The sequence below is a fragment of the Pleurodeles waltl genome, chromosome 3_2 (assembly GCF_031143425.1).
Source record: "Pleurodeles waltl isolate 20211129_DDA chromosome 3_2, aPleWal1.hap1.20221129, whole genome shotgun sequence".
NCBI classification, from domain to species: Eukaryota; Metazoa; Chordata; class Amphibia; order Caudata; family Salamandridae; genus Pleurodeles; species Pleurodeles waltl.
The window spans coordinates 195,797,230-195,821,709 of NC_090441.1; the positions used below are offsets into that span (position 1 = coordinate 195,797,230).

Here is a 24,480-nt window from a genome sequence, read left to right on the forward strand (position 1 = left end):
ACAAACAAGCACACGGGCAAAAAATATATGGGTGACTCCTATGCGGGAAGGAACAAACAAAAAACAATGCATTGTTGGTTTTGGAATTTGTACCAAATTGGGCTAAAACGAATCCGAAACTCTCGCGTGTGTTCTGTGCACTTGTCCAGTCCTAAAAACTGAGCCCAGGAAGTGCATGTGTGTCCCTTTCCATCTTCTCAGTATTCACAGTTGCACCCAATCGAGTCACTTGTGTTTAAAGGGTGAACACTTGCCAGTTGTTCCAGATTTCTAACAGACTTGCAGGTAATGAACCACCTTAAACACCAAGCATGATGTCGGAACGCTGAGTCAACGCATGCGCATTCCAGAAGATCATGCGGAACCCTCAGTTTAGTCAGCGCTACCAGCAATCCGAGGGTTCTGTGTATGCTTCAATTTCCAACTTGGAAACTTGGAATCTGAGGTGGACTGTCTTGAGAATGAGTCCAAAGCTGGCAAACTATGCACTCTGGGAAGCCTCTCTAGAGATAGGGGTGCAAAAGGTTTAGCGCGAAGTGATCCTTTGTGAATCTGCCAATGAATCTCCTGACGCAGTGTCGGTCTGGAGTACCACAAGGCTGTCCACTAACCGTTCCACTGGAAAGACACCAAAAACTGGCATAGTATTGGCTGAACTGGCCAATCCTGGTCAAAGAGGTCTAGTGATCTCAGTTACGGCAAAGATGGAAATCTTTCTGAAGAGGACTCCGGGATTTCTATTGTACCTGATTGCAGTCGGACAAACCTGATGCGCAGATGGGACCTACAAGCCATCAAGTGGGAACTTATCTACTCTGGGGTTGAGACCTTCTTGTGATACTCTGCAAGGTCCCAGATCTGCAGTGATGGGAAGACATTTACATTCTGCATGCTATAGACTGCCAAGAAACATCTTTCCTGGAACGCTCTCAAGAATCAAGAGAAAGTGACTCTTAGTCATTGACGCAGAAAGGTTTGTTGCTGCAGCATATGGACTGGCTTAAGTTTGTACCGACTGTTCGTTTGGCTCTCACAATCCGAGTGGGATTTACTTTCCTTGAATCTTCTTCTTGCCATGACTCCACTTAGGTGGGTGGTTTGAGGAAGCAGCATTGTGTATGGTTGGTTCTACACCCAGGATAAAACTAGACAAGTTTGATTTTATTGGTTACTGAATACGGTTAGGTTGTTTGCTTTCTGGGGAGACTAATTCTATGTTGGATCTGGCAAGGTAAACAAGTTCATAAATGTAGTATATAATTGTTTCCGTACATCCATTGTAAATCATTATCCGCTGCAGCCGTGAGAAAGCCCCATTCAAAGGGACAAACCATCTTGTCTACTTTCATGACTGTTCTGTGCTCATCGTTAAACTTTGGGCAATTAAAGCTCCTGTCAGGCCCGTTAGTTAGATATCTGTACTTGCATACATTGCACACAGTGTTTTGATACATTACAAAGGTTATGATTGCTGACGTGCTACAGGTGTAAACTTGGAATTGGCTTGTTGCTGTTCTGTGCTCTTATCTCGGTTACATTACTCACACTTGGTGGCAGAGGTCTGCTTGGATTTAGCACCCTGCATACAAATAATTCTATCAGTAAACTACATTTTATGAAAACATTTGAGTGTGCAATTAGTTTCCATGCTTACCTTGTAATAGTTAATTTCTGAAGGGTTTTGAAGTTTGATTTCAATAGAAGATTTAAAATAAAGAAGCTGATTATTTGAGAGTGTTTCCTCATATCACGTAGAGCCGTGATGGCCTCTGAAGATCAGAAGGTTAGGGCCATTCTGATGTCTACAGGGATGTCGCCCCAGGTCCTGGTTGGCCACTTCATGGTCGGCGCATGCCGGGTCATGGACACAAAAGGTATTCTGATCTGGCCTCAACCGGGTCAGATTCAGGTGTGTATTTGTGCCCTGGCAGTAGGCCCTATCTTTTCTGAAGGAGATCAGGCTGTAAAGAGGGGGCGGGACTAGGAATGATATGGCAGGGGCACTACATGTGAACTACGAAGGGGGGTGGCTCTGACCTCCAGAGTCTGCAGGATACCGGGAAGGAGTGCAAATGTATGGGGTCCCAGGTCAGCAGAGGTCAGGGCAGCCTAGCACAACAAAGCTCTCCTTAAGCCCCTACGTCAAAGAGTTTTGTGTATTTATATTTTTACACATTATGAACAATGTGCAGAATGTAGTTTCACTTTGTAGTACATACGTGTCTACACGGTTATAGTACTAATGCATATGAAACTGATTTCTTTTATCATGTAGGAGTATGTTTTCCTGCCTCATAGTAACTAGGCCTCAATCTAGGCCCTGCTGCCATACTTTTCACAATGTCTGCTTCCTCCTGCGCGGTTTTGTTCCTGTAGCAGAATCATGTTTGTTGATTTCCATTGACTGTTTTTGGTAAAATCTTTCTATCGTGGTCCTGATACCGTCTTTCTTCAAGGACCTTCCGATAGCTCACTGTGCCCTATTCATTCATAATAGTTTGCTGCTGGTCGTGCATCTACTTTGTTTAACCCTCTCCGAATGACGTTAGCATAGAGCGGGCGGAATCAGCCTTCAAGTTGTAGGATAGTGCATGGGAGCTAAGGCAATATCACATTTATATAAATGTGTGCTGATTGTCCATAATTAAGATACATTTGGTCACATCATGATGAATATACACTTCCTGTTCTAGGAGAAGATTTCCTATATGAACCCTAATTTTGGGAGAGGGCCAGGAGCCTTTACGAGTCTACTAGAGATACTGTTGGTTTCTCTTGTGACTTTGCTGCTCATTTGGGTTTTACAATTATTTTGGTCTCTCACATGTTCTGCCTGCCCTATCTGCTGAAACTCTTCATGGCAATGGCCCTATGCTGACACTGTATTGTAATGGTTTTGAATTCTGTAATAAACCTTCAACATGTATTCTTCTAATCTAGAACTCGATGTTTGAGGGGACACTTACTTAATACACTGTATTTTCAATGTGTTGGGAGGTGCCTTACCTCGGGGGCACAATGCCTCATGAAATAGAGGTTTAACACCATCTCATATTCATCAACCTGTGGACATTCTGTTGAGGTAAATTTTTGGAGTGTACAATTCCGGGGTTCACAGCACCCACAGATGCACACAAGAACCGCAAAAATTGATTTTCTCCTGCACACTCTTTAACCATGAAGGATAGGCTGCGCATATCCTACACCACTCGCAAAGTGCACCTATACTGTCCTCCCGCAGCCCGCACAGATTGAAGTTGGACCTTCGAGTGACGCGTGCTTTGATTCTTATGGCATGGTTAGCATGTGAGCGGCATCTTGGCGTACGGGTCGCGCTTGAGGCGTGTCACACTATGTGGAACGCTTGAATTATTCCCTGTCACTGGTAATTACTCAGCCCACAGATCAGCTCATTGTTGTACTTTCCCCCACTGTGCAACAGCCTTCCTTCTACAGGTACATGCTGCTCTGTTTAAGTTGCTCAACAGTGTCTTTGACTGAAGGCGATATCACGTTACTGATCATTCTGGCTGATAGATTTCCCCACAGTGTCCCCTGTGTGTGTGTGTGTGTGTGTGTGTATGTGTGTGTGTGTGTGTGTGTGTGTGTGTGTGTGTGTGTATATATATATATGTATATATATATATATATATATATATATATATATATACAGGGAGTGCAGAATTATTAGGCAAGTTGTATTTTTGAGGATTAATTTTATTATTGAACAACAACCATGTTCTCAATGAACCCAAAAAACTAATTAATATCAAAGCTGAATATTTTTGGAAGTAGTTTTTAGTTTGTTTTTAGTTTTAGCTATGTTAGGGGGATATCTGTGTGTGCAGGTGACTATCACTGTGCATAATTATTAGGCAACTTAACAAAAAAAAATATATACCCATTTCAATTATTTATTATTACCAGTGAAACCAATATAACATCTCAACATTCACAAATATACATTTCTGACATTCAAAAACAAAACAAAAACAAATCAGTGACCAATATAGCCACCTTTCTTTGCAAGGACACTCAAAAGCCTGCCATCCATGGATTCTGTCAGTGTTTTGATCTGTTCACCATCAACATTGCGTGCAGCAGCAACCACAGCCTCCCAGACACTGTTCAGAGAGGTGTACTGTTTTCCCTCCTTGTAAATCTCACATTTGATGATGGACCACAGGTTCTCAATGGGGTTCAGATCAGGTGAACAAGGAGGCCATGTCATTAGATTTCCTTCTTTTATACCCTTTCTTGCCAGCCACGCTGTGGAGTACTTGGACGCGTGTGATGGAGCATTGTCCTGCATGAAAATCATGTTTTTCTTGAAGGATGCAGACTTCTTCCTGTACCACTGCTTGAAGAAGGTGTCTTCCAGGAACTGGCAGTAGGACTGGGAGTTGAGCTTGACTCCATCCTCAACCCGAAAAGGCCCCACAAGCTCATCTTTGATGATACCAGCCCAAACCAGTACTCCACCTCCACCTTGCTGGCGTCTGAGTCGGACTGGAGCTCTCTGCCCTTTACCAATCCAGCCACGGGCCCATCCATCTGGCCCATCAAGACTCACTCATTTCATCAGTCCATAAAACCTTAGAAAAATCAGTCTTGAGATATTTCTTGGCCCAGTCTTGACGTTTCAGCTTGTGTGTCTTGTTCAGTGGTGGTCGTCTTTCAGCCTTTCTTACCTTGGCCATGTCTCTGAGTATTGCACACCTTGTGCTTTTGGGCACTCCAGTGATGTTGCAGCTCTGAAATATGGCCAAACTGGTGGCAAGTGGCATCGTGGCAGCTGCACGCTTGACTTTTCTCAGTTCATGGGCAGTTATTTTGCGCCTTGGTTTTTCCACACGCTTCTTGCGACCCTATTGACTATTTTGAATGAAACGCTTGATTGTTCGATGATCACGCTTCAGAAGCTTTGCAATTTTAAGAGTGCTGCATCCCTCTGCAAGATATCTCACTATTTTTGACTTTTCTGAGCCTGTCCAGTCCTTCTTTTGACCCATTTTGCCAAAGGAAAGGAAGTTGCCTAATAATATGCACACCTGATATAGGGTGCTGATGTCATTAGACCACACCCCTTCTCATTACAGAGATGCACATCACCTAATATGCTTAATTGGTAGTAGGCTTTCGAGCCTATACAGCTTGGAGTAAGATAACATGCATAAAGAGGATGATGTGGTCAAAATACTCATTTGCCTAATAATTCTGCACTCCCTGTATATGGTAGAACAATATATAAACTATTCTTGTTTTTCTTGGGTCCCAGACTGTCCTTCTGTCTGTCTGTCATCAGTAGTATGACATTGACCCTATTCCCCTCTCCCTGTTTCATGACTTGTTCTTGTGACTCTTTGGCAGAGTTGAGTGTACTGTCTCTCCTCCCCCTGGTTCCTGGCCTGTTCTAGTGTTTTGATAAGGCACAAGGGGTTGTACATCTCCCTCCTTTTACTGTTTTCAGATCTGTTCTTGTGCCTTGTTTTGAGAGAATATGTGCCTGTCCCTCTCTCCAGTGCCTGACCTGTTAATGTCTCCCTTTGACAGAAAGGGATATACCGTGTTCCTGGCTGTGACCGCCTGGTGAAAGACTTGAAGCAGAAATTCCTACGAGGGAAGGGACCACTTCATCTGAACAGAGTGGATGACATCCATGCTGTGTGCGGGTTGCTGAAGGACTTCCTACGCAACTTGAAAGAGCCCCTGGTCACTTTCCATCTTCATTCACATTTCCTGGAGGCGGCTGGTAGGTCCATAGTTTAGATTTTGTTGGAGTTCCGACCTATCAAACTGAAGGGTGTGGACTGATTGATATCTGTGTAGTGTTTAAAAACATCTTACCTTATAGTCGAGACATTTTTATTTCCCCCTGTTTCCTTCGAGACATTTTGGTCTTAGAGTCCATCCATTGCTAATTATTAATTAGCGTCTTCGTCGCTCATTTCCTTGCTCTTCTATGGTCCGCACATGGCAGCTTCATTTCCTCTTCATGGGTTTGTCCCTCTCCTGGAGCATGGCCCACGGACTGCTTCCTTGCCCAGTGCCGTGTCTTTCCACTGGTAGCATATTCTTCTGAGATTTTTATTTGCAACACTCTGAGTGCATGTGGTCTTCAGGGCATGTCCCCTCCTCCCCCCTCGAGCTCCACGTTGCTACATGCCTGTTCCCCTCACCGTTGCCGCTTGCCCTGTTCCCCAGTACCCACCTCCACCCATTGTTGCTATGAGTCTTCATTATTTGTTCCCCGCATAGCTCACTCCATACTGTCCCTATCCACAATGAGTGGATCTTAAACTCTTTCATCAATGGGCTCCCTCTAATAGGACATTTCCTTGTGACCGTTAATAACTTGCCATTATTTGTACCATTCCATTCCTCTTCGACGCCTGACCACCGAGCTGGGATTCCCACCGCTCAGCTCCTCGGTGTCATGATGACATTGTTAGATCCACTGCCACATCCTTCCATGCCCACATCTTTATCTTCCAGGTTCACTTCTCTTCTATGTTGGATTTTGTCAACATAAGGCATACCGATCCCAGGCCTTTTCTTAACAAGGCTGCGAGCCCTTCACATTCCGGCAGTTCTGGTAACTTGACCACTGGCCAGCCCATAGCAGCCACCGAGAGATTGCCCTACCAGTCCAACCCAGAACATCTTTACCAGTTTCTCCCATATTGGCTCAAACAACTCCAGTTGCCAAGACCTCTTCTTTCTTATAGTTTCAAACCAACACAGTGTATTGGTTTCCATGCTGGGATCTGCCCACGACCCTTTAAACAGCCTTAGCGTCTTCTGTCTGCTGTTTACCACAACCCAGGGGCGTGAACATGGCTGTTTTTGTGTCTGGAGCCAACGCATGACTTATGCACCAGAAACGCATTTTGTGCTAATTAGTCTTGCAGTGCAACACAAGAAGCTTCAAGACTTCAGCTTTGGCCCCTTTTCTGTTCTCCTGGGACACTATTGTTTCATTATTGCAATGTTAATTATTGCTATATTAAGGTGGATCGGTCACGTAGCCAAACCTTGTCCCCACAGCTACAGGGGCCATAGCAAGGGAACATTTTTCAGAAACGTAATAGTGAACCATATGTTTACCCACATTTCATTGACCACTAAAATAAAAGCTGAACCGTCACACTCTAGTGATTTTCAGAAGAACATGTGCGCACCCCACATTGCCTTGGCCTGCAGCATCCAACTACTTATGCCATTTACATCCTTCAGAAAACCCTCAAGGGTTGGCCCGGAAACCAAAATGTTCAAGCCATCCTCGCAGTCCAGAAGCCACAACTGGAGTGGGGCAATGAGGGCATAGTTCGGTGATGGCAGGCCATCCTGGTCTGAATACAGCCCGTCACCCTGCAGCCCACCGGAAGGATGCTGGATTGGCAGAATGGCCATTTTAGCTGTGGAAACCAGCCTCCACAGCATCTTCAAAATTGGCACTACTATGTCTTTAAGTAATGTCAATGCCATCTTTACCAAATCCAGTTCACTCCCCTGGTGATCTGCCACCCAGTCCTTCCATCTTTTCAGGTGCCAATGTGAGCCCAAATTCTTGGGCCTCCTCTTGAAACATCCACCGTAAACTACCACATCCCATTGTGCTTTGCAGAAAGTCATCCTAGTGGAGCTTCAAGTGCTAGGGCCATGCTGATCCCATAGCATCCCATTGGATGGAAGTGCTGAGCCTTCCAAATAAGGCTTGTGCCATAGAGTAACACATTAGCATCCTCTTACAATGGGTACTCTCCTAAAACTGCAGTCCAAATAACCCTCTTGAAGATCTTGTATCCGGTCAAAGGCAGACCTTCAAGTTTATGGTTTGGAACCGCGCTCTGCATTAACTCAAAAGGTAAACTGCGTGACCTGTGGTCTAGTACAATATTTGGGGCCTTGTGGAACAGCACATTCGGATGTTCTAGCACTTCTTCCTTTTAAGGCATCTCTTGCACTCTAATAGTTCCAAAGATAAGGCTATTTGCTTGAGTGGTATGTGGGTAAATTAGTTACATTAAATGCAATAGTACAACTGGACTCATACTCATACTGGAACCATACTTAAGAGAAATAACCAAGCAAAGGCCTCCTTGTGGAAGCTACAGAGTAGTCAGAGAAAATATCTTCTACAGTTGTAAAGCAGAGAATCCGGTGTCTTGTGTATGATGCTAACATCTTCTGAATGAGTAGAACGACAAATTATAACACACAAACCATATCTGCACAGGACTGATACATTTTTATTTTTTATCAGCTGATAGATCATATTTACTCATGTTATTAGGTGCAAGCATTGCAGTACTCCTATTAGTACTCACATGAATTGCAATTACTAACAACATTGCTTTGAAATAACTTTCTAACGGTACAAGCAGTGCAAAGACTGTCAAGTGTTTGGACATTTTTTGAGTTTGGGCCATGCAAAAGAGGGACAGTATCCTTTTATTGCTGTGCAGCTAGTCCAGTGATGCAGTTGTCAAAAAGTGACGTTTCAACCCATTTGCAAAAAGACAACAGGTCATAATCAGGACAAAGCGGTTGATATAATTTAAAAAAATTATTTTCTCATCTGACCAGCAGATGATCATATATACAGCCTGGAGTGTAAACATAGAAACAAAACTTACTGAAAAGGGCAGAGTGATCACTTTAACAATAGAGCAAAAATCCTATCAAGGTTATTCTAAGATATCTAGTGTTGTGCTTGCAATTAGTGTGTGTGGTGCCTTTCTGAAGAAAACCTAAACTAATCAGGAATTAGAAGTCAAGCATCGATGATTACCAAGTTCCGAGAGTGGCCAAACTAAAATCTCTACAAACATGCTGAAAACAGTCAGTGGTTAAAGGTAAAAACAAGAAATTAGTGTACACGAAAGGGCACTGCAAAAACTAATGAAGGCGCAGCTGCTCAGTTTAAAGACTTTATTTTTCCTAGGGAAAAGTCACTTGTATCTACTCCGATTGTGTAGTGAAAGACGTAGGACTGTAAAGCTGAATGGACAGATCGCAGGTGTATCCTGGGGCAGACCAGGAGTCCTGGAACTAGCACTTCCTGGAATCCCACTCCTCACACTCACGCCACAATTGTTGCCACAGAAAGAGACTTAGACTAGCAGGGTTTCTCTTTTACCATTAGCTAGATTTACCTTCCCTCTGCACTTTGTTAGACTTGACCCTAGAAGCAGCAACCCTTTGTGACTGACACACTTTAGAGGAGTCACATAGGAGATCTGGGTACCACTTGTACCAGTCCATTCTGGAGTATTTTACAGTCAGTACAGCCCCATCATCATCTCTTATACTTCAGGGTTTGATTTCTTTGTCCCTGTTTTTATCTTTATTTTGATTTGTATTCATATTTTGTGAGTATCCTAAAACTTGAGATGGATCCAGTCCATCAAGACCTCTGTGGGACATCTTGATTGAAGGCAGAATGTAAGCAACAGTAGTTTTAGAGGACTTTTAAGAGGGTCCTGGGGATCAGCTGCACAGGACTCTCTAGACTGGGGGGAGGAGCATTGTTAAACCATCTGTAGCACCCCCACCACAGCTGTAGCGGAATACTTAATCTGAGCATTTCAGTATCACTGTCTTCCTTCACCACATCCAAGCTGCAGAGTCTTCTCTATGGTCAACAGCCTCTGTTCATCAACCTACTAATTGGTTCTATGACAGAACCATTGATAAAGCATTTTCAATTGAGGTATTTTTTTTTATAGTGCATTGCCAGTAGATGAGGTGATCCTCCAGGGAGATGATGTTCTGGAGAATTTCATGTCAGCACCATGAATTCTGACCATAGCCCAAATGAGTGTTTATCCTTTACCTATCTCAGTTGTAGGATTTTTCACAGCAGGAAGGTCATCGGCGTACTGTTCGTCGGTGGAAGTCCTGCTTTTAAATCTCTGCTATGTATTGGCGGTCCTGCTCTTCAAATTCCCTGGGCAATTTTTTTTTTTTTTTTTTGTTTTTCTGTTTTGCCCAGATTTAACCCCAGTTTCCTTGGCCTGCCTGTCCCCTTGTGTGTTGTTTGTTGTGTTTTTGTACAGGGGTAACTCCCTCTGTTTTTTATTCTTTAGAGAGGTGGTCCCCTGTGCCACACTTTTTTAAATCCTCTGTCTACATATCCCATGCCATGCTATCTCGCCCTGGGATGCAGGTGGGGTTGTGGGGAATAGTTTGTCGGTAAGAAGGAAGTGGCAATTTATACCATTTACCATCAAGCTGGCATCACCTGAGACCTCCTGCCCTGGTAGAGTCATTTGCAGAAACCGCAGGGTCCGCACCCATTGTTATTGGTTTAAAGGGCTTGATGGTTCCAGAACTAGATGGGTCCGGTGCCCCCTCCTAGCTGTCCTGGTGCTGCATGTGTGGTAGGGCTACCTAGGCCCCACAGGGGCCCTTTTTGATGTTCTTTGTTCATTGTCTCATTTGAAGAAGTCTTTAGAAGATCTCAACGTCATTGTGTTCACATCGTCCACGCTAAGCCCGATCTCTGATTTATCCTCTAAAAGTCTATCTGACGCAGTATTCATAACATCCAGCTTTTCCCCAGCTAATATTTCAGGGCTCACTATGTTTTGCATCTTTCTCAAGAACGTAAGGGACCTGTCACAGCTGGAGAACAGAAGCCCCTGGGAGGGTGGGTACAAAGCTGTTGCGGTGATGGTAATAGTCTTGGTGGGTCACATCCATTGTGTTTGTCTGTTTTCAGGATACTGCACCTTTTAAGGCCCAGGGCCAGTTACTCCAGCTCAGTAGTCTTGCCTACACCTACCATAGCTGTTTCTTTTACTTTCTCTTTTACAAGTGTAGATCCTTGTATAAGAAGAGGCCACATTCGAAGGAGCTGCTTTTCAGTGTTTTACAGTTTTCTAAATTCCTAATTGTTTGGAGAATATGTAAAGGTCCTTGTTTTGATTCTAACCATTAGGTGAGGTCCTACTACTGCCTATGTATTAGTACCAATCACACAGAGGACTATCACCAGGGTCCGGAAATCCTGGAGACTCTCTGTGTGTCTTGAACCCTACGCATGGGCTCTGGGCTGTAGATATAAAATGACAGTGAAATCCTGAGTAGTGAGGGAGATCCTCGTTATGCGCCTGTGGGTATTTGGGTCTAGGTTTCAAGAGATGGTAAGAGAAGTGAAGAAGCTGTCCTTCGGTTGGTCAGCTCTCTGTATGTTCTCAGCTATAGATGACCAAGCCAGTGATGTACAGACTGAGGTAGGTCTGAAGTTGCATGGTTGCTCTCTGCAGGTTCTGGGCTGCTGAGAAGAGTGAAAGATGTCTGGATGTCATGCATCTGCTTTCTGATACTTCTCGGCTGCAGATATGATGGCTGATGAGAGGAGTGGGAAAGATCTCCCTGTACCCTGGTGGCTATTTGGGTGTGTGAGTGGAAGGGAGTAAGATGGTTAAACAGAAGAGACGGTAGTTCTCATAACGCCACCATGTACTTGGTTCAATCCCCAGATATCATCAACGAGGAGGACAGCAAAGCCGAGATGTGCCAGGTAGTGATGAAGCTGCCTCTGGCAAACAGAGACACGTTAGCGTACCTCATTCTGCATCTGCACAGGTATGATGAACCCTTTGCTACCCTTGTCTCTCAGCACAAGAAGAAAAGTCCCTTTTCACTCCTGCTGTTCTTCAGGCTGCTTTGAAAACTGAAGACAACTTAGAGGTGCTCGCTCCCTTCTGAGAGGTGCTGACCCTCTATATTCTGTCAGATGCTGACCTCCTATGATCTCTTGAACACCTGCACCCTAGAGTGTCTCACACAGTGATCCCAACCATTCTCTGATCCTGACCCGTCTTTTGTATCAGATGCTGCCCCCTGTCATCCTCTCAAATGGTGCCACCCCCTCAGTTCTCTCTCATACTGACCCCCCTCTCCTCTATCTTCTCAGATGGTGACCCTCACGGTCTCTGAGACGCTGATCCAACAACCGTTCCCTTGACTCTAACCCCTTCTCTGACACTTAACACTTCTCTGATGCTGACCCCTGACCGCTTGTGTTTGTCAGATGCTGACCGCCTCTTTACAGGCACTGAACTCCTCCTCTGACAATGCCACCTTCCCTTCTCTCACGCGCTGGCCCCTTCTCCTAGATGCTGACCTGCTTCTCTCAGACACTGACCCCTTCTGCCCTCTCTCCACCTCCATTTCTCTTTAGCGCTGCCCCCTACATTTCTGGCACTCCCCCCTTTCCGAAATGCTGACCTGAATATTTTTGCATGACATCTCTGTTTTTGTTTGACCATGACCCCATTTAGTTTTTCCTAACGCTGACCCCTGTAGTATTGTCATACACTGACCTATCTGTTTTTGTCTGACTATGACCCCTTCTGGTTTTCTCTGACCCTCACCCCTCTGGTTTTCTCTGACGCTCACCCCTCTGGTTTTCTCTGACGCTCACCCCTCTGGTTTTCTCTGACGCTCACCCCTCTGGTTTTCTCTGACGCTCACCCCTCTGGTTTTCTCTGACGCTCACCCCTCTGGTTTTCTCTGACGCTCACCCCTCTGGTTTTCTCTGACGCTCACCCCTCTGGTTTTCTCTGACGCTCACCCCTCTGGTTTTCTCTGAGGCTCACCCCTCTGGTTTTCTCTGAGGCTCACCCTTCTGGTTTTCTCTGAGGCTCACCCTTCTGGTTTTCTCTGAGGCTCACCCTTCTGGTTTTCTCTGAGGCTCACCCTTCTGGTTTTCTCTGAGGCTCACCCTTCTGGTTTTCTCTGAGGCTCACCCTTCTGGTTTTCTCTGAGGCTCACCCTTCTGGTTTTCTCTGAGGCTCACCCTTCTGGTTTTCTCTGAGGCTCACCCTTCTGGTTTTCTCTGAGGCTCACCCTTCTGGTTTTCTCTGAGGCTCACCCTTCTGGTTTTCTCTGAGGCTCACCCTTCTGGTTTTCTCTGAGGCTCACCCTTCTGGTTTTCTCTGAGGCTGACCCTTCTGGTTTTCTCTGAGGCTCACCCTTCTGGTTTTCTCTGAGGCTCACCCTTCTGGTTTTCTCTGAGGCTCACCCTTCTGGTTTTCTCTGAGGCTGACCCTTCTGGTTTTCTCTGAGGCTCACCCTTCTGGTTTTCTCTGAGGCTCACCCTTCTGGTTTTCTCTGAGGCTCACCCTTCTGGTTTTCTCTGAGGCTCACCCTTCTGGTTTTCTCTGAGGCTCACCCTTCTGGTTTTCTCTGAGGCTCACCCTTCTGGTTTTCTCTGAGGCTCACCCTTCTGGTTTTCTCTGAGGCTCACCCTTCTGGTTTTCTCTGAGGCTCACCCTTCTGGTATTCTCTGAGGCTCACCCTTCTGGTATTCTCTGAGGCTCACCCCTCTGCTTTTCTCTGACGCTCACCCCTCTGGTTTTCTTGGACTCTGACACCCTTCCAATCTCTCATGACACCTTACCCCTTGTATTTGTTTGACTCTGTGGCTGTAGGGTGGGGGTTGAGCTGCATTAGAAGGTCTTCTGAGTGTGGAAGGCTTGTTAGACGAACCAGCCATTAAGATGAGGGTTGGTACCAGTGATCTTTCCATCATGTACAAACTGGATGGTCAGGGGCTTACAAACAGTGAGAAGACCCCATGGTGCATGCTGAGAGGCCCAAGCGCCTGGCTGAGCGTCCGCTTTCTAGTGAAAGGGTTGCAGGCTAAATGTCAGGTCCCAGGTCAAGAATTTCCAGGCTGTTAGATCCCAAGTAAAGGGGTTCCAGGATGAGTGTTAGATCCCAAGTAAAGGGGTTCCAGGATGAGTGTTAGATCCCAAGTGAAGGGGTTCCAGGCTGAGTGTTAGATACCAAGTGAAGGGCTTCAAGGTGAAGGGCTTCAAGGTGAAGGAGTACAGGGATGACTCTTAAATCCCAAGTGAAGGGGTTCCTCGCTGAGCGTCAGATTCCTAGTAAAGGGGTTGCAGGCTAAGTGACAGATACCAGGTCAAGAATTTCCAGGCTGTTAGATCCCAAGTGAAGGGGTTTGGGCTATCCCATGTGGCTGGTATTGGGTTGGTCTCCTAGTGATTTGGTCTTGGCTCATTCCCCGGCCATCGAAGCAAGGCCATTGAAAGCCTAGGAGCTGGACGCTGAGAAAGGACTTGGGAATGAATTCTCATATCTCACTCCGACAGAAGAGCCTTTCATCAGCAGAGGCTGGTCTGAAGGTTGCTTCTAAATCTTCCCTATAATCTGCACTGCACGGTCGCTGGTAACTGATCATTACAGACCTGATTGAAAACTTGCATCACAGAACACTGGTCAGTGGGCTCAGCAACAAAGCCCCTTCTGTGAAACCTCCACCGTTTCCCCCTAAGAGCCTGAACTAAGTTAAAAGGCAGACCACATCTGCAGTGGGAAAACTACAGTCCACATTCATGAAGTGAGAACATGGACAGTCCCTCAAGGTGCAAAATAGGAACTAGCCACTAGGTGAAGTAATGCATAGCTTGCACACTTACATAACATCAGGTTAATACGCACCCTCTCTTTGTTCCTTTCCTCCCCCAGGGTCATACAAAGCGCCTACTGTAACATGGACCGGAATAACCTGGCGCGAGTGTTTGGGCCGACACTTGTTGGTCATTCGATATCTGAGCCCAGCCCTTTGATGATCATGCAGGACACTCCGCGGCAGGCCAAGGTATGTCTGGGTCAAAGGGGGGAGGAAGGAGCCTTCTCTTTCAAATCAATAAAAAGGTCATTCTTTTGACTGTGAGCACTACATCCCGCTGCTAATACTCACTCCTAGGAGCTCACTTAGGGCTTAGTGCACTATTTACAGGTGTCATGACGCTCGTACAAAGGGCATGCGTAGGACTGCATGTATAATATCCTCGTGCCTGATATGCCCCATAACCTTTGCAATGCAGCGACTCCCCCAGGTGGGCATGGTGCTCTCTCCGCTTACCCAGGCCAGCCTGTGCAGAAGCATTGTTCTGTTAGTCTTTCTCAAGGGTTCCTAGTGTGGTGTCCACCAGTGTCAATTTTCAATGGAGGGCGCCTCTCCTGCCTACCACTACATAGAGGCAGTGACCTCGTATGACCATTTTCAGGGCCGCCCACTCCACCGGGCAGGTGGTTGCGGACTGTCAGATAGTTTAAGGCATTATCAGTCGAGTGCTAAAATGCAAGGTCCTCTAACATCGTGGTCTGGAAACGCCAAGTTGGCATGGGCGGGAGTGATGCTCCCATGTAACATGGAGGAGGAGCAGGTTGTGGTCTGACAGGGTTTTCCCCACGTCGCTGTGACATTCACTTATGTAGAGCAATGGCATAAAAAGTGGTCCATGCGCACGTGCTGCTCATGTGGTGGTGAATAATAGTATTCCTTGGTGCCTGGGAGCAGTGTACACCAGCTGTCAACCGGGGACCAGTGTGTAAGGCATTCGGGCAAGTATGACGCTGTAAGTATTGCATGGAAATCAGGGCAGTGGGGGGTGCGATCGGTCCACCTGGGAGTCTAGAAAACAATTAAAGTCCCCTCTGATAATCCAAGGCAGATGGACCATCTCAACAGCAGTGATGATAGCCGGGCTAGAAACTTTTGCTGCACCACATTCGGGACGTAAACGCTCCCCTGCAGAAAGTTCTTGCCGTCCAGTTGTACCTCTGCAAATACATCAGGGTCTTTCTCAAACGCTGTGCTCTGGGGAGAGCACGGAGCGTTGGATCCATGTACGCGTTCCTCTGGCATAGCCTGAATATGTTGGATACGGCTACCTGGGTAAAATGAGGCTAAACTGTCAAGGCACTAGCTATTCTAGGGAGCCTCGCGCGAAGGACATCCTTTCTTTAAATTGGAGCCGATGTAAGGTTCTTTTCACAGCCGTGTGACGCTCTTGTATTGCGAGGCCTTAAATGAGACCATATACTGAAGTCTGTACTCTTTGCCGCCAATGTACCTGGGAGGGCAGGTAAACCGACGTACAGCTCAGTGCAGTACTCTAAGTGGACATTCATTAGAGCTCCCGCCAATGGTGCTGTGGTAGACGCTGCTCACTATCTGAGATGGAAAGTAGGGGTGAGAACCTATTGGGGAACATGGCATGATCGGAATAAGTCCACACCTGCCAAAGACTGTTTGCTTATCACTGGAACAGAATATGCAGTTATCAGGACATGTTTGGCTTGGCTCTTGAGATGGGATGAACAGGGTCACAGACTATAGAATGGGGCAGCTCAAGTCAATCCTATAGATGGGCGGGGGGTTTCACCAGACTAAATGTCCTGGATTTCACAGAGACCTCCCTGCTGTCATGTGTTGTCAGAGAGGAGTTTGCGTAAGATTCTCATTTCGTTGATGTTGGGAGAAACAGGATAGGTGGGTGCCTGGACGCTGCTGCAGCCTTTTGGCTTGTAGCTGAAGTCAGTCTGTGCAAAGCACCCACAAGGGTAAAAGCTTTGAAAGTGGTGGCTTCTTAGATGACATGATAAGCTTCCCTAGGGCGATTGCCTGGAGTGGAGTGGTTGATAAGGGGTTCAAGTCTCAGATGGGGTATTGTATGGAGAGGGCGAACGCCCTGAAGGGTTGTCATCATGGGCTTGGCCCTACAAGGGAAGTGGTAGCAGGGTGGTGGGGGTCAGGCACTGAAGGATGGTGTTCAGGGCAAATAACAAACGAAGTCTAGTGGGTCTTCTCTGGAAGGGAGGTGTGCCTGTGTGTCACATGTAACATATTTAAGGTCACAAAAGCTTAAATCCTCTGCTGCCTCCTGGTCTGAATATTAAGAGCTCGCGTAGAGCCTGTCTGGTGATTGCAGAATGACTGGAGTTAATTTACTTCACACATACTATGAAAAGTGCAGTCACTGGAGTTGGTCACATGTTCTGTTGAGTTATCTGTATGTATAGAGGGTTATGCGTCGCGGGTTCTTTCTCCTTAGGTCATGTCTCGCCTGTTGTCTCTGCCTGCAAGCTTCTGGAACAAGATCCTGTCCAACAACCAGGAGAACATGAAGCCTGCAGTTGTGGAGTACAACCTGGAGATGTGCGGCATGTCTGCGGAGAGGGGTGAGTACCTATATGATGATGGAGTGCGGCTACAGAGATGGTGCAGCATACAAGGGCGAGGAAGTGACTGATTATTTGAACAGGGTTGGTGATGCAACTGTAACGTGACAGGAGGGGAAATGTACTGGATGGTGGGAGGTCATGGAGGTGAAGAGAGGCCCCAAGGAAAGATGTATGTGGCAGAGTGTAGATATGACTGTGGGAGAGGTAGGTAGACATATGAGGAAGAAAGTCTGTGATTGTGGAAGCATGGCACAAAGGTTGATGGGATTTGATGCCTGGTTACCAAGAACGCAGCACAGATGATCGTGTAGGTTGGATAAGCAGAATGATGAATGTGTCAGAGAAGACTTGTGCATAGTGGTAGGTGCAGGAAAGGCATATAGTGAGTAAGGATTGGAGTTAATGGAGGAACTGGGCAGGCAAGATGGATGGACTTTGGATGCAGGGGACAGCATGTAAGATGGATGAGGAAGGAGGTATGATACCTCGAGGGCACATGAGAGGGAAGCAATAGGGAAGCTGAGGCCTGGAAGGGTGAGCTAGAATGAAAGTGGAGATGTTTTACCTCCCTTACCCTGGGCCACTAACTTACTTGTTTTCCAGTAGGCCGGATGTTTCAACCCTTGACCTCTCCAGAGATTAACTCTCAATTGTCGATGTCTGCAAGCAACCCGCAGAAGCAGGGGAAACGAGGCCTGGGGACACCCTTATCAAACCAGTAAGTGCCTTGGACCTTCTGCTCTCTGCGCTACAGTTGGCCTTCACTGATGTTCTCACTCTGTCATACAATCGACTGCCAGTCGGTGGTCAATGTCTGAACTCTCACTCGCAGTGGTCACTGGACCACTGGCTCCTGGTTTCACTCTCTTCCATTCCAGGTGTTGTATGGACCTTCCTTTCCTTTAGTTTTACATTTTAGCTTTGGGTACAAGTGCTCCTTGTGAACTTTGGGAGGCTTCTATAAATTCTGTGCCTAACACTCTTGTTCCAGACATGAGACTGACACTCAATCAGCTGTTGCTTCCTTTGTTTAAGAATAGAATACTTAGGAGAGAAGGAACCCGCACTGCACGTGAGGTCTGGCTCCAGTGAACTGAGACTTCATGGGATTATATGAGAAAGACCAGAAACAAGGTGCTGCACCCAGAAGTCAAAGAAGGCTGCAGTAGTGAAATAGGCAAGTTGATAGTTACGTTTACCCAAAGGAGGAAGGGAACTCTTGTTTAGATTTCTACCGCACTCACATGCACTATTCCACAGTATCTTCCCATACATAGATCTTCAGCACCCAACAAATTCACAGCCCATCTCCCTCCTTTCAACCAATAGCAAGAACATGAAATGTGTAGAAAATGCTGAAATATCTTGCTGTGAGCACCACCTAGTACCCTGCCATAAGGCAGCCAGTACCACTATCGTGGGGTTTGCCCCTGCCCACCTTTAGAGGTGGTGATAGTGTTCTGTGATGGCCCTGTGAAACTCTCAGCCTTTGTCAAGCCACATATGGCAGCGTATATTGTGTTTGTATATACGTTGGACACTAGACACTCCTGTTATGTTGAATGTATATATTATTGTGATCATATATGCAGTAGATACAACTGATGGATAGCTGCTATAAGTAGCTACAATCTTCACTAAGAACTGAACACATTGACGTAAAGGCGCTCCTTCATTTTGCACGGCAGTTTTTGTCCTCTTTTCTTGGGTAGTGCTTGACTTGTTCTCTTTTAGCCGGAGGGGAGTTCCTTCAGTAATGTGTTAGAACATGTAGCCTGTACAGCTCACTGATGGTGCCTTCTGATTGGTCTGTGCCCTGTAACCACTAATGACTGTGCTTTCCTGTTTTACACAATCCGTATCTCTTTGGCCTCCTCTGTGGCTGTGACCAGTCATGCCTCAGCTTTCCAAGTCTTATTCTTTCGTCTTTTGAGGCTTTCAACCAATTATCCATGAGATCCAGAACAAGTGTAGAAAGATTACTATATAAAGGACCTGCCCGGTGCATAGTGAGTGACACACACACACAGAGGGAGCAGCCGCTATAACTTGCTCGAAGGAGTGAAATTTCTGCGCTAGAAGGTACGTTGCCTTAGTCAAAGCCAGTTTGCTGTCTGCTTTTTGAGCCTGATGTACAAAGCCATTTTGTGTTGCAAGCCGTGCAATTTTCAAGATCATAGGGCCTGGTGTTCACGTTTGCCGTCTCCTTACCTTTTGCCATTTCGTAAACCCTTTCTGACTTGCAAAATGGGTTTCTGGACTCACCCTGAACTGTAATTAGAAGGTGGTGTAAAAGTGAGGTCCCTTCCTAATTTTTGTTCTTAACGAGCCGCAGCAATCCTTTGTGATCATCACTGTGGTTGCAAACCATTGATTAGTTGTCCAACTCCTAATAAGAAATAGTAATCCATACGCAAAGGGGAGGCTGTCCTCTTAGGTAATCATCTGGCGGTGTCTGGGGAGGGGTATTTCTCACTGGTATATCTGTATGTGCATTTGCTGTCATGTAAATGTCGCCCCCATTTGATCCTTGATATTTCATAGATGTGCAGCATTGTTACTTTGGATCATTTAGGGGAGTTTTTGGCCAAAGGTGAAGTCCTAGAAAGGATTGGAATCCCAATACCATTCCAGTACCCTACCTATGGCACATCAGTTAGACCAGCCCAGCAGTGTCATCTGCAGGTAACACACACACTGCACAACCAAGGAGAAGGGATGACCTCCGACAGATAGTATCCCTCAAGCCCACTGGTGAACATCCAACTCTACATAGCCCACACAGGGGAGGGTACTTCTCAATCCTCACACAGGATATTTATTCCCAGGTGGTAATGGGGGGGTCTCAGCTCTCATATCTCACAGGGTATCTCCCCACACATGCTACACAGGGACTCTTGACAATCATTCCACATGGTGCCTTGCACCTCTCACACAACACAGTGCATCTCACAGTCCTGTCTTGGCCCTCATACAGCACACACATCTCTGAACCCTCATGTAGGACAAGATATTTCAACTTTCATTCCACGGCTTAGATTATCCCTCACACAGCATTTATGAACCCTCATGTAGGACATGTTTCACCTTTTGTTCCACAGTTTAGGGCATCTGTAGGAAGTTGGCTCTGTATGCACTATTTCAAAGTAAGAAATAGTGTGCACAGAGTCCAAGGATTCCCCTTAGAGGTAAGATAGTGGCAAAAAGAGATAATTCTAATGCTGTATTTTGTGGTAGTGTGGTCGAGCAGTAGGCTTATCAGAGGGTAGTGTTAAGCATTTGTTGTACACACACAGGCAATAAATGAGGTACACATACTCAAAGAATTTCTCCAGGCCAATAGGTTTTTATATAGAAAAATATATTTTCTTAGTTTATTTTAAGAACCACAGGTTCAAGATTTACAAGTAATACAAATGGCAATAAGCTATTTTAAAAGTGGACACTGCAAAAATCAACAGTTCCTGGGGGAGGTAAGTAAAGGTTAAGTTTGCAGGTAAGTAAAACACTTACAAGTCTCAAAGTTGGGTCCAAGGTAGCCCACCGTTGGTGGTTCAAGGCAACCCCAAAGTTACAACACCAGCAGCTCAGGGCCGGTCAGGTGCAGAGGTCAAAGAGGTGCCCAACACATAGGCTTCAATGGAGAACAGGGGTGCCCCGGTTCCAGTCTGCCAGCAGGTAAGTACCCGCGTCCTCGGGGGTAGACCAGGGGGGTTTTGTAGGGCACCAGGGGGGACACAAGCAGGCACAGAAAGCACACCCTCAGCGGCACAGGGGCGGCCTGGTGCAGAGTGCAAACAGGTGTCGGGTTTTAGATAGGAAGTAATGGGGAGACCCGGGGGTCTCTTCAACGATGCAGGCAGGCACAGGGGGGGCTCCTCGGGGTAGCCACCACCTGGGCTAGGCAGAGGGTCGCCTGGGGGTCGCTCCTGCACTGGAGTTTGGTTCCTTCAGGTCCTGGGGGCTACAGGTGCAGTGTTTGTTCCAGGCGTCAGGTCCCTTGTTACAGGCAGTCGCGGTCAGGGGGAGCCTCTGGATTTCCTCTTCAGGCCTCACTGTGCGGGCTCAGGGGGGTCGTCTCTGGCTACTCTCGGGCTTGCAGTCACAGGGGAGTCCTCCCTGAAGTGTTGGTTTTCCGCAGGTTGAGCCGGGGGTGTCGGGTGCAGAGTGGAAAGTCTCACACTTCCAGCAGGAAACGTGAAGTCTTTAAAGTTGTTTCTTTGTTGCAAGAAAGTTGCAGATTGTTGAACAGAGCCGCTGTTCACGGGAGTTTCTTGGTCCTTGGTTGTAGGGCAGCCCTCTGAGGCTTCAGAGGTCGCTGGTCCCTGTTGGATGCGTCGCTGTTGCAGTTTTCTTCGAAGTTGGGAGACAGGCTGGTAGGGCTGGGGCCAAAGCAGTTGTCGTCTCCGTCTTCACTGCAGGGCTTCAGGTCAGCAGTCCTTCTTGTTAAGGTTGCAGGAATCTAGTTTCCTAGGTTCTGGGGAGCCCCTAAATACTCAATTTAGGGGTGTGTTCAGGTCTGGGAGGGCAGTAGCCAATGGCTACTGTCCTTGAGGATGGCTACACCCTCTTTGTGCCTCCTCCCTGTGGGGAGGGGAGCACATCCTTAATCCTACTGGGGGAATCCTCCATCCACAAGATGGAGCATTTCTAAAAGTAAGGGTCACCTCAGCTCAGGACACCTTAGGGGCTGTCCTGACTGGTGGATGACTCCTCCCTATTTTTCTCATTATCTCCTCCAGCCTTGCCGCCAAAAGTGGGGGCAGCGGCCGGAGGGGCGGGCATCTCCACTAGCTGGGATGCCCTGTGGCGCTGTAACAAAAGGGGTGAGCCTTTGAGGCTCACCGCCAGGTGTTACAGTTCCTGTTGGGGAGGTGAGAAGCACCTCCACCCAGTACAGGCTTTTTTCCTGGCCACAGAGTGACAAAGGCACTCTCCCCATGTGGCCAGCAACATGTCTGGTGTGTGGCAGGCTGGCAGAAATTAGTCAGCCTACACTGGAAGTCGGGTATGTTTTCAGGGGGCATCTCTAAGATGCCCTCTGGGTGTATTTTACAATAATTTGCACACTGTCATCAGTGTGCATTTATTGTGCTGAGAAGTTTGATACCAAACTTCCAAGTTTTCAGTGTAGCCATTATGGTACTGTGGAGTTCGTGTTTGACAAACTGCCAGACCATATACTCTTATGGCTACCCTGCACTTACAATGTCTAAGGTTTTGCTTAGACACTGTAGGGGCATAGTGCTCATGCACATATGCCCTCAGCTGTTTTCTAGTGCACCCTGCCTTAGGGCTGTAAGAGGGGTGACTTACCTATGCCACAGACAGTGTGAGGTTGGCATGGCACTCTGAGGGGAGTGCCATATCGACAGTCATTTTCTCCCCACCAGCACACACAAGCTGTGAGGCAATGTGCATGTGCTGAGTGAGGAGTCTCTAGGGTGGCATAAGACATGCTGCAGCCCTTAGAGACCTTCCCTGGCATCAGGGCCCTTGGTACCAGGGGTACCAGTTACAAGGGACTTACCTGAGTGCCAGGGTTGTGCCAATTGTGGAGACAAAGGTACAATTTAGGGAAAGAACACTGGTGCTGGGGCCTGGTTAGCATGGTCCCAGCACACTTTCAAGTCATAACTTAGCATCAGCAAAGGCAAAAAGTCAGGGGGTAACCATGCCAAGGAGGCATTTTCTTACAGCATCTTAACCCTGAATAGTCTGTGTATCTTTCAACCTCATGCAGGAGAATGCACTTCACCCCTAACACCACAGCATAGGGCATCTCTGAACTCATACAGCACAGATAGAGTACTTGGCATAGCCTAGGATAGATCTCTCAATGCTTGCAGCACATGGGCTCAAGTCTCACACTGGCTCAGGGTGCCTCGCACACTTTGTGCAGCGCAGGTCTCTGAACGCATAGAGTACTTGGCATAGCTTAGGATATATCTTTCAATGCATGCAGCATATGGGCTCAAGTCACACTCTGGCTCAGGGTGCCTTGCACACCTTGTGCAGCGCAGGTCTCTGAACGCATAGAGTACTTGGCATAGTTAAGGCTAGATCTCTCAATGCATGCAGCATATGGGCTCAAGTCTCGCTCTGGCTGCCTCGCACACCTCGTGCAGCGCAGGTCTCTGAACGCATAAAGTGCTTGGAATAACTTAGGATACATCTCTCAATGCATGCAGCATATGGGCTCAGGTCTCACTGTGGCTCAGGGTGCCTCACACACCTCGTGCAGCACAGGTCTCTGAATGCATAAAGTACTTGGAATAACTTAGGATACATCTCTCAATGCATGCAGCATGTGGGCTCAAGTCTCACTCTGGCTCAGGGAGCCTCGCACACCTTGTGCAGCACAGGTCTATGAACGCATAGAGTACTTGGTACAGCTTAGGATATACTTCTCAATGCATGCAGCACATGGGCTCAAGTCTCACTCTGGCTCAGGGTGTCTCGCACACCTCGTGCAGCGCAGGTCTTTGAACGCAGAGAGTACTTGGCACAGCTTAGGACATATCTCTCAATGCATGCAGCATATGGGCTCAAGTCTCACTGGCTCAGGGAGCCTCGCACACCTCGTGCAGCACACGTCTCTGAACGCATAGAGTACTTGGCATAGTTAAGGATAGATCTCTCAATGCATGCAGCATATGGGCTCAAGTCTCACTGGCTCAGGGAGCCTCGCACACCTCGTGCAGCACACGTCTCTGAACGCATAGAGTACTTGGCATAGTTAAGGATAGATCTCTCAATGCATGCAGCATATGGGCTCAAGTCTCGCTCTGGCTGCCTCGCACACCTCGTGCATCACAGGTCTCTGAACACATAAAGTACTTGGAATAACTTAGGATACATCTCTCAATGCATGCAGCATGTGGGCTCAAGTCTCACTGTGGCTCAGGGTGCCTCACACACCTCGTGCAGCGCAGGTCTCTAAATGCATAGAGTACTTGGCATAGCATAGGATACATCTCTCAATGCATGCATCATATGGGCTCAAGTCTCACTGGCTCAGGGAGCCTTGCACACCTCGTGCAGCGCAGGTCTCTGAACGCATAGAATACTTGGCATAGCATAGGATATATCTCTCAATGTATGCAGTATATGGGCTCAGGTCTCACTGTGGCTCAGGGTGCCTGGCACACCTCCTGCAGCTCAGGTCTCTGAACGCATAGAGTACTTGGAATAACTTAGGATACATCTCTCAATGCATGCAGCACATGGGCTCAAGTCTCACACTGGCTCAGGGTGCCTCGCACACTTTGTGCAGCGCAGGTCTCTGAACGCATAGAGTACTTGGTACAGCTTAGGATATATATCTCAATGTATGCAGCATATGGGCTCAAGTCTCACTCTGGCTCAGGGTGCCTCGCACACCTCGTGCAGTGCAGGTCTCTGAACGCATAGAGTACTTGGCACAGCTTAGGATATATCTCTCAATGCATGCAGCATATGGGCTCAAGT

At 47.1% G+C, this 24,480-nt stretch overlaps 1 protein-coding gene across 1 annotated transcript in view; it reads left to right on the forward strand.

The window, feature by feature from the left end:
• LOC138286679 (rac GTPase-activating protein 1-like) overlaps positions 1-24,480 on the forward strand; it is a 312,034-nt gene that overhangs the window by 276,358 nt on the left and 11,196 nt on the right. Inside the window, exons 11-15 of the mRNA XM_069227153.1 lie at positions 5,554-5,752; positions 11,490-11,595; positions 14,506-14,638; positions 16,881-17,007; positions 17,614-17,728. Coding sequence (XP_069083254.1) covers positions 5,554-5,752; positions 11,490-11,595; positions 14,506-14,638; positions 16,881-17,007; positions 17,614-17,728 — 680 coding nt within the window. The remainder of the gene's footprint in view (positions 1-5,553; positions 5,753-11,489; positions 11,596-14,505; positions 14,639-16,880; positions 17,008-17,613; positions 17,729-24,480) is intronic.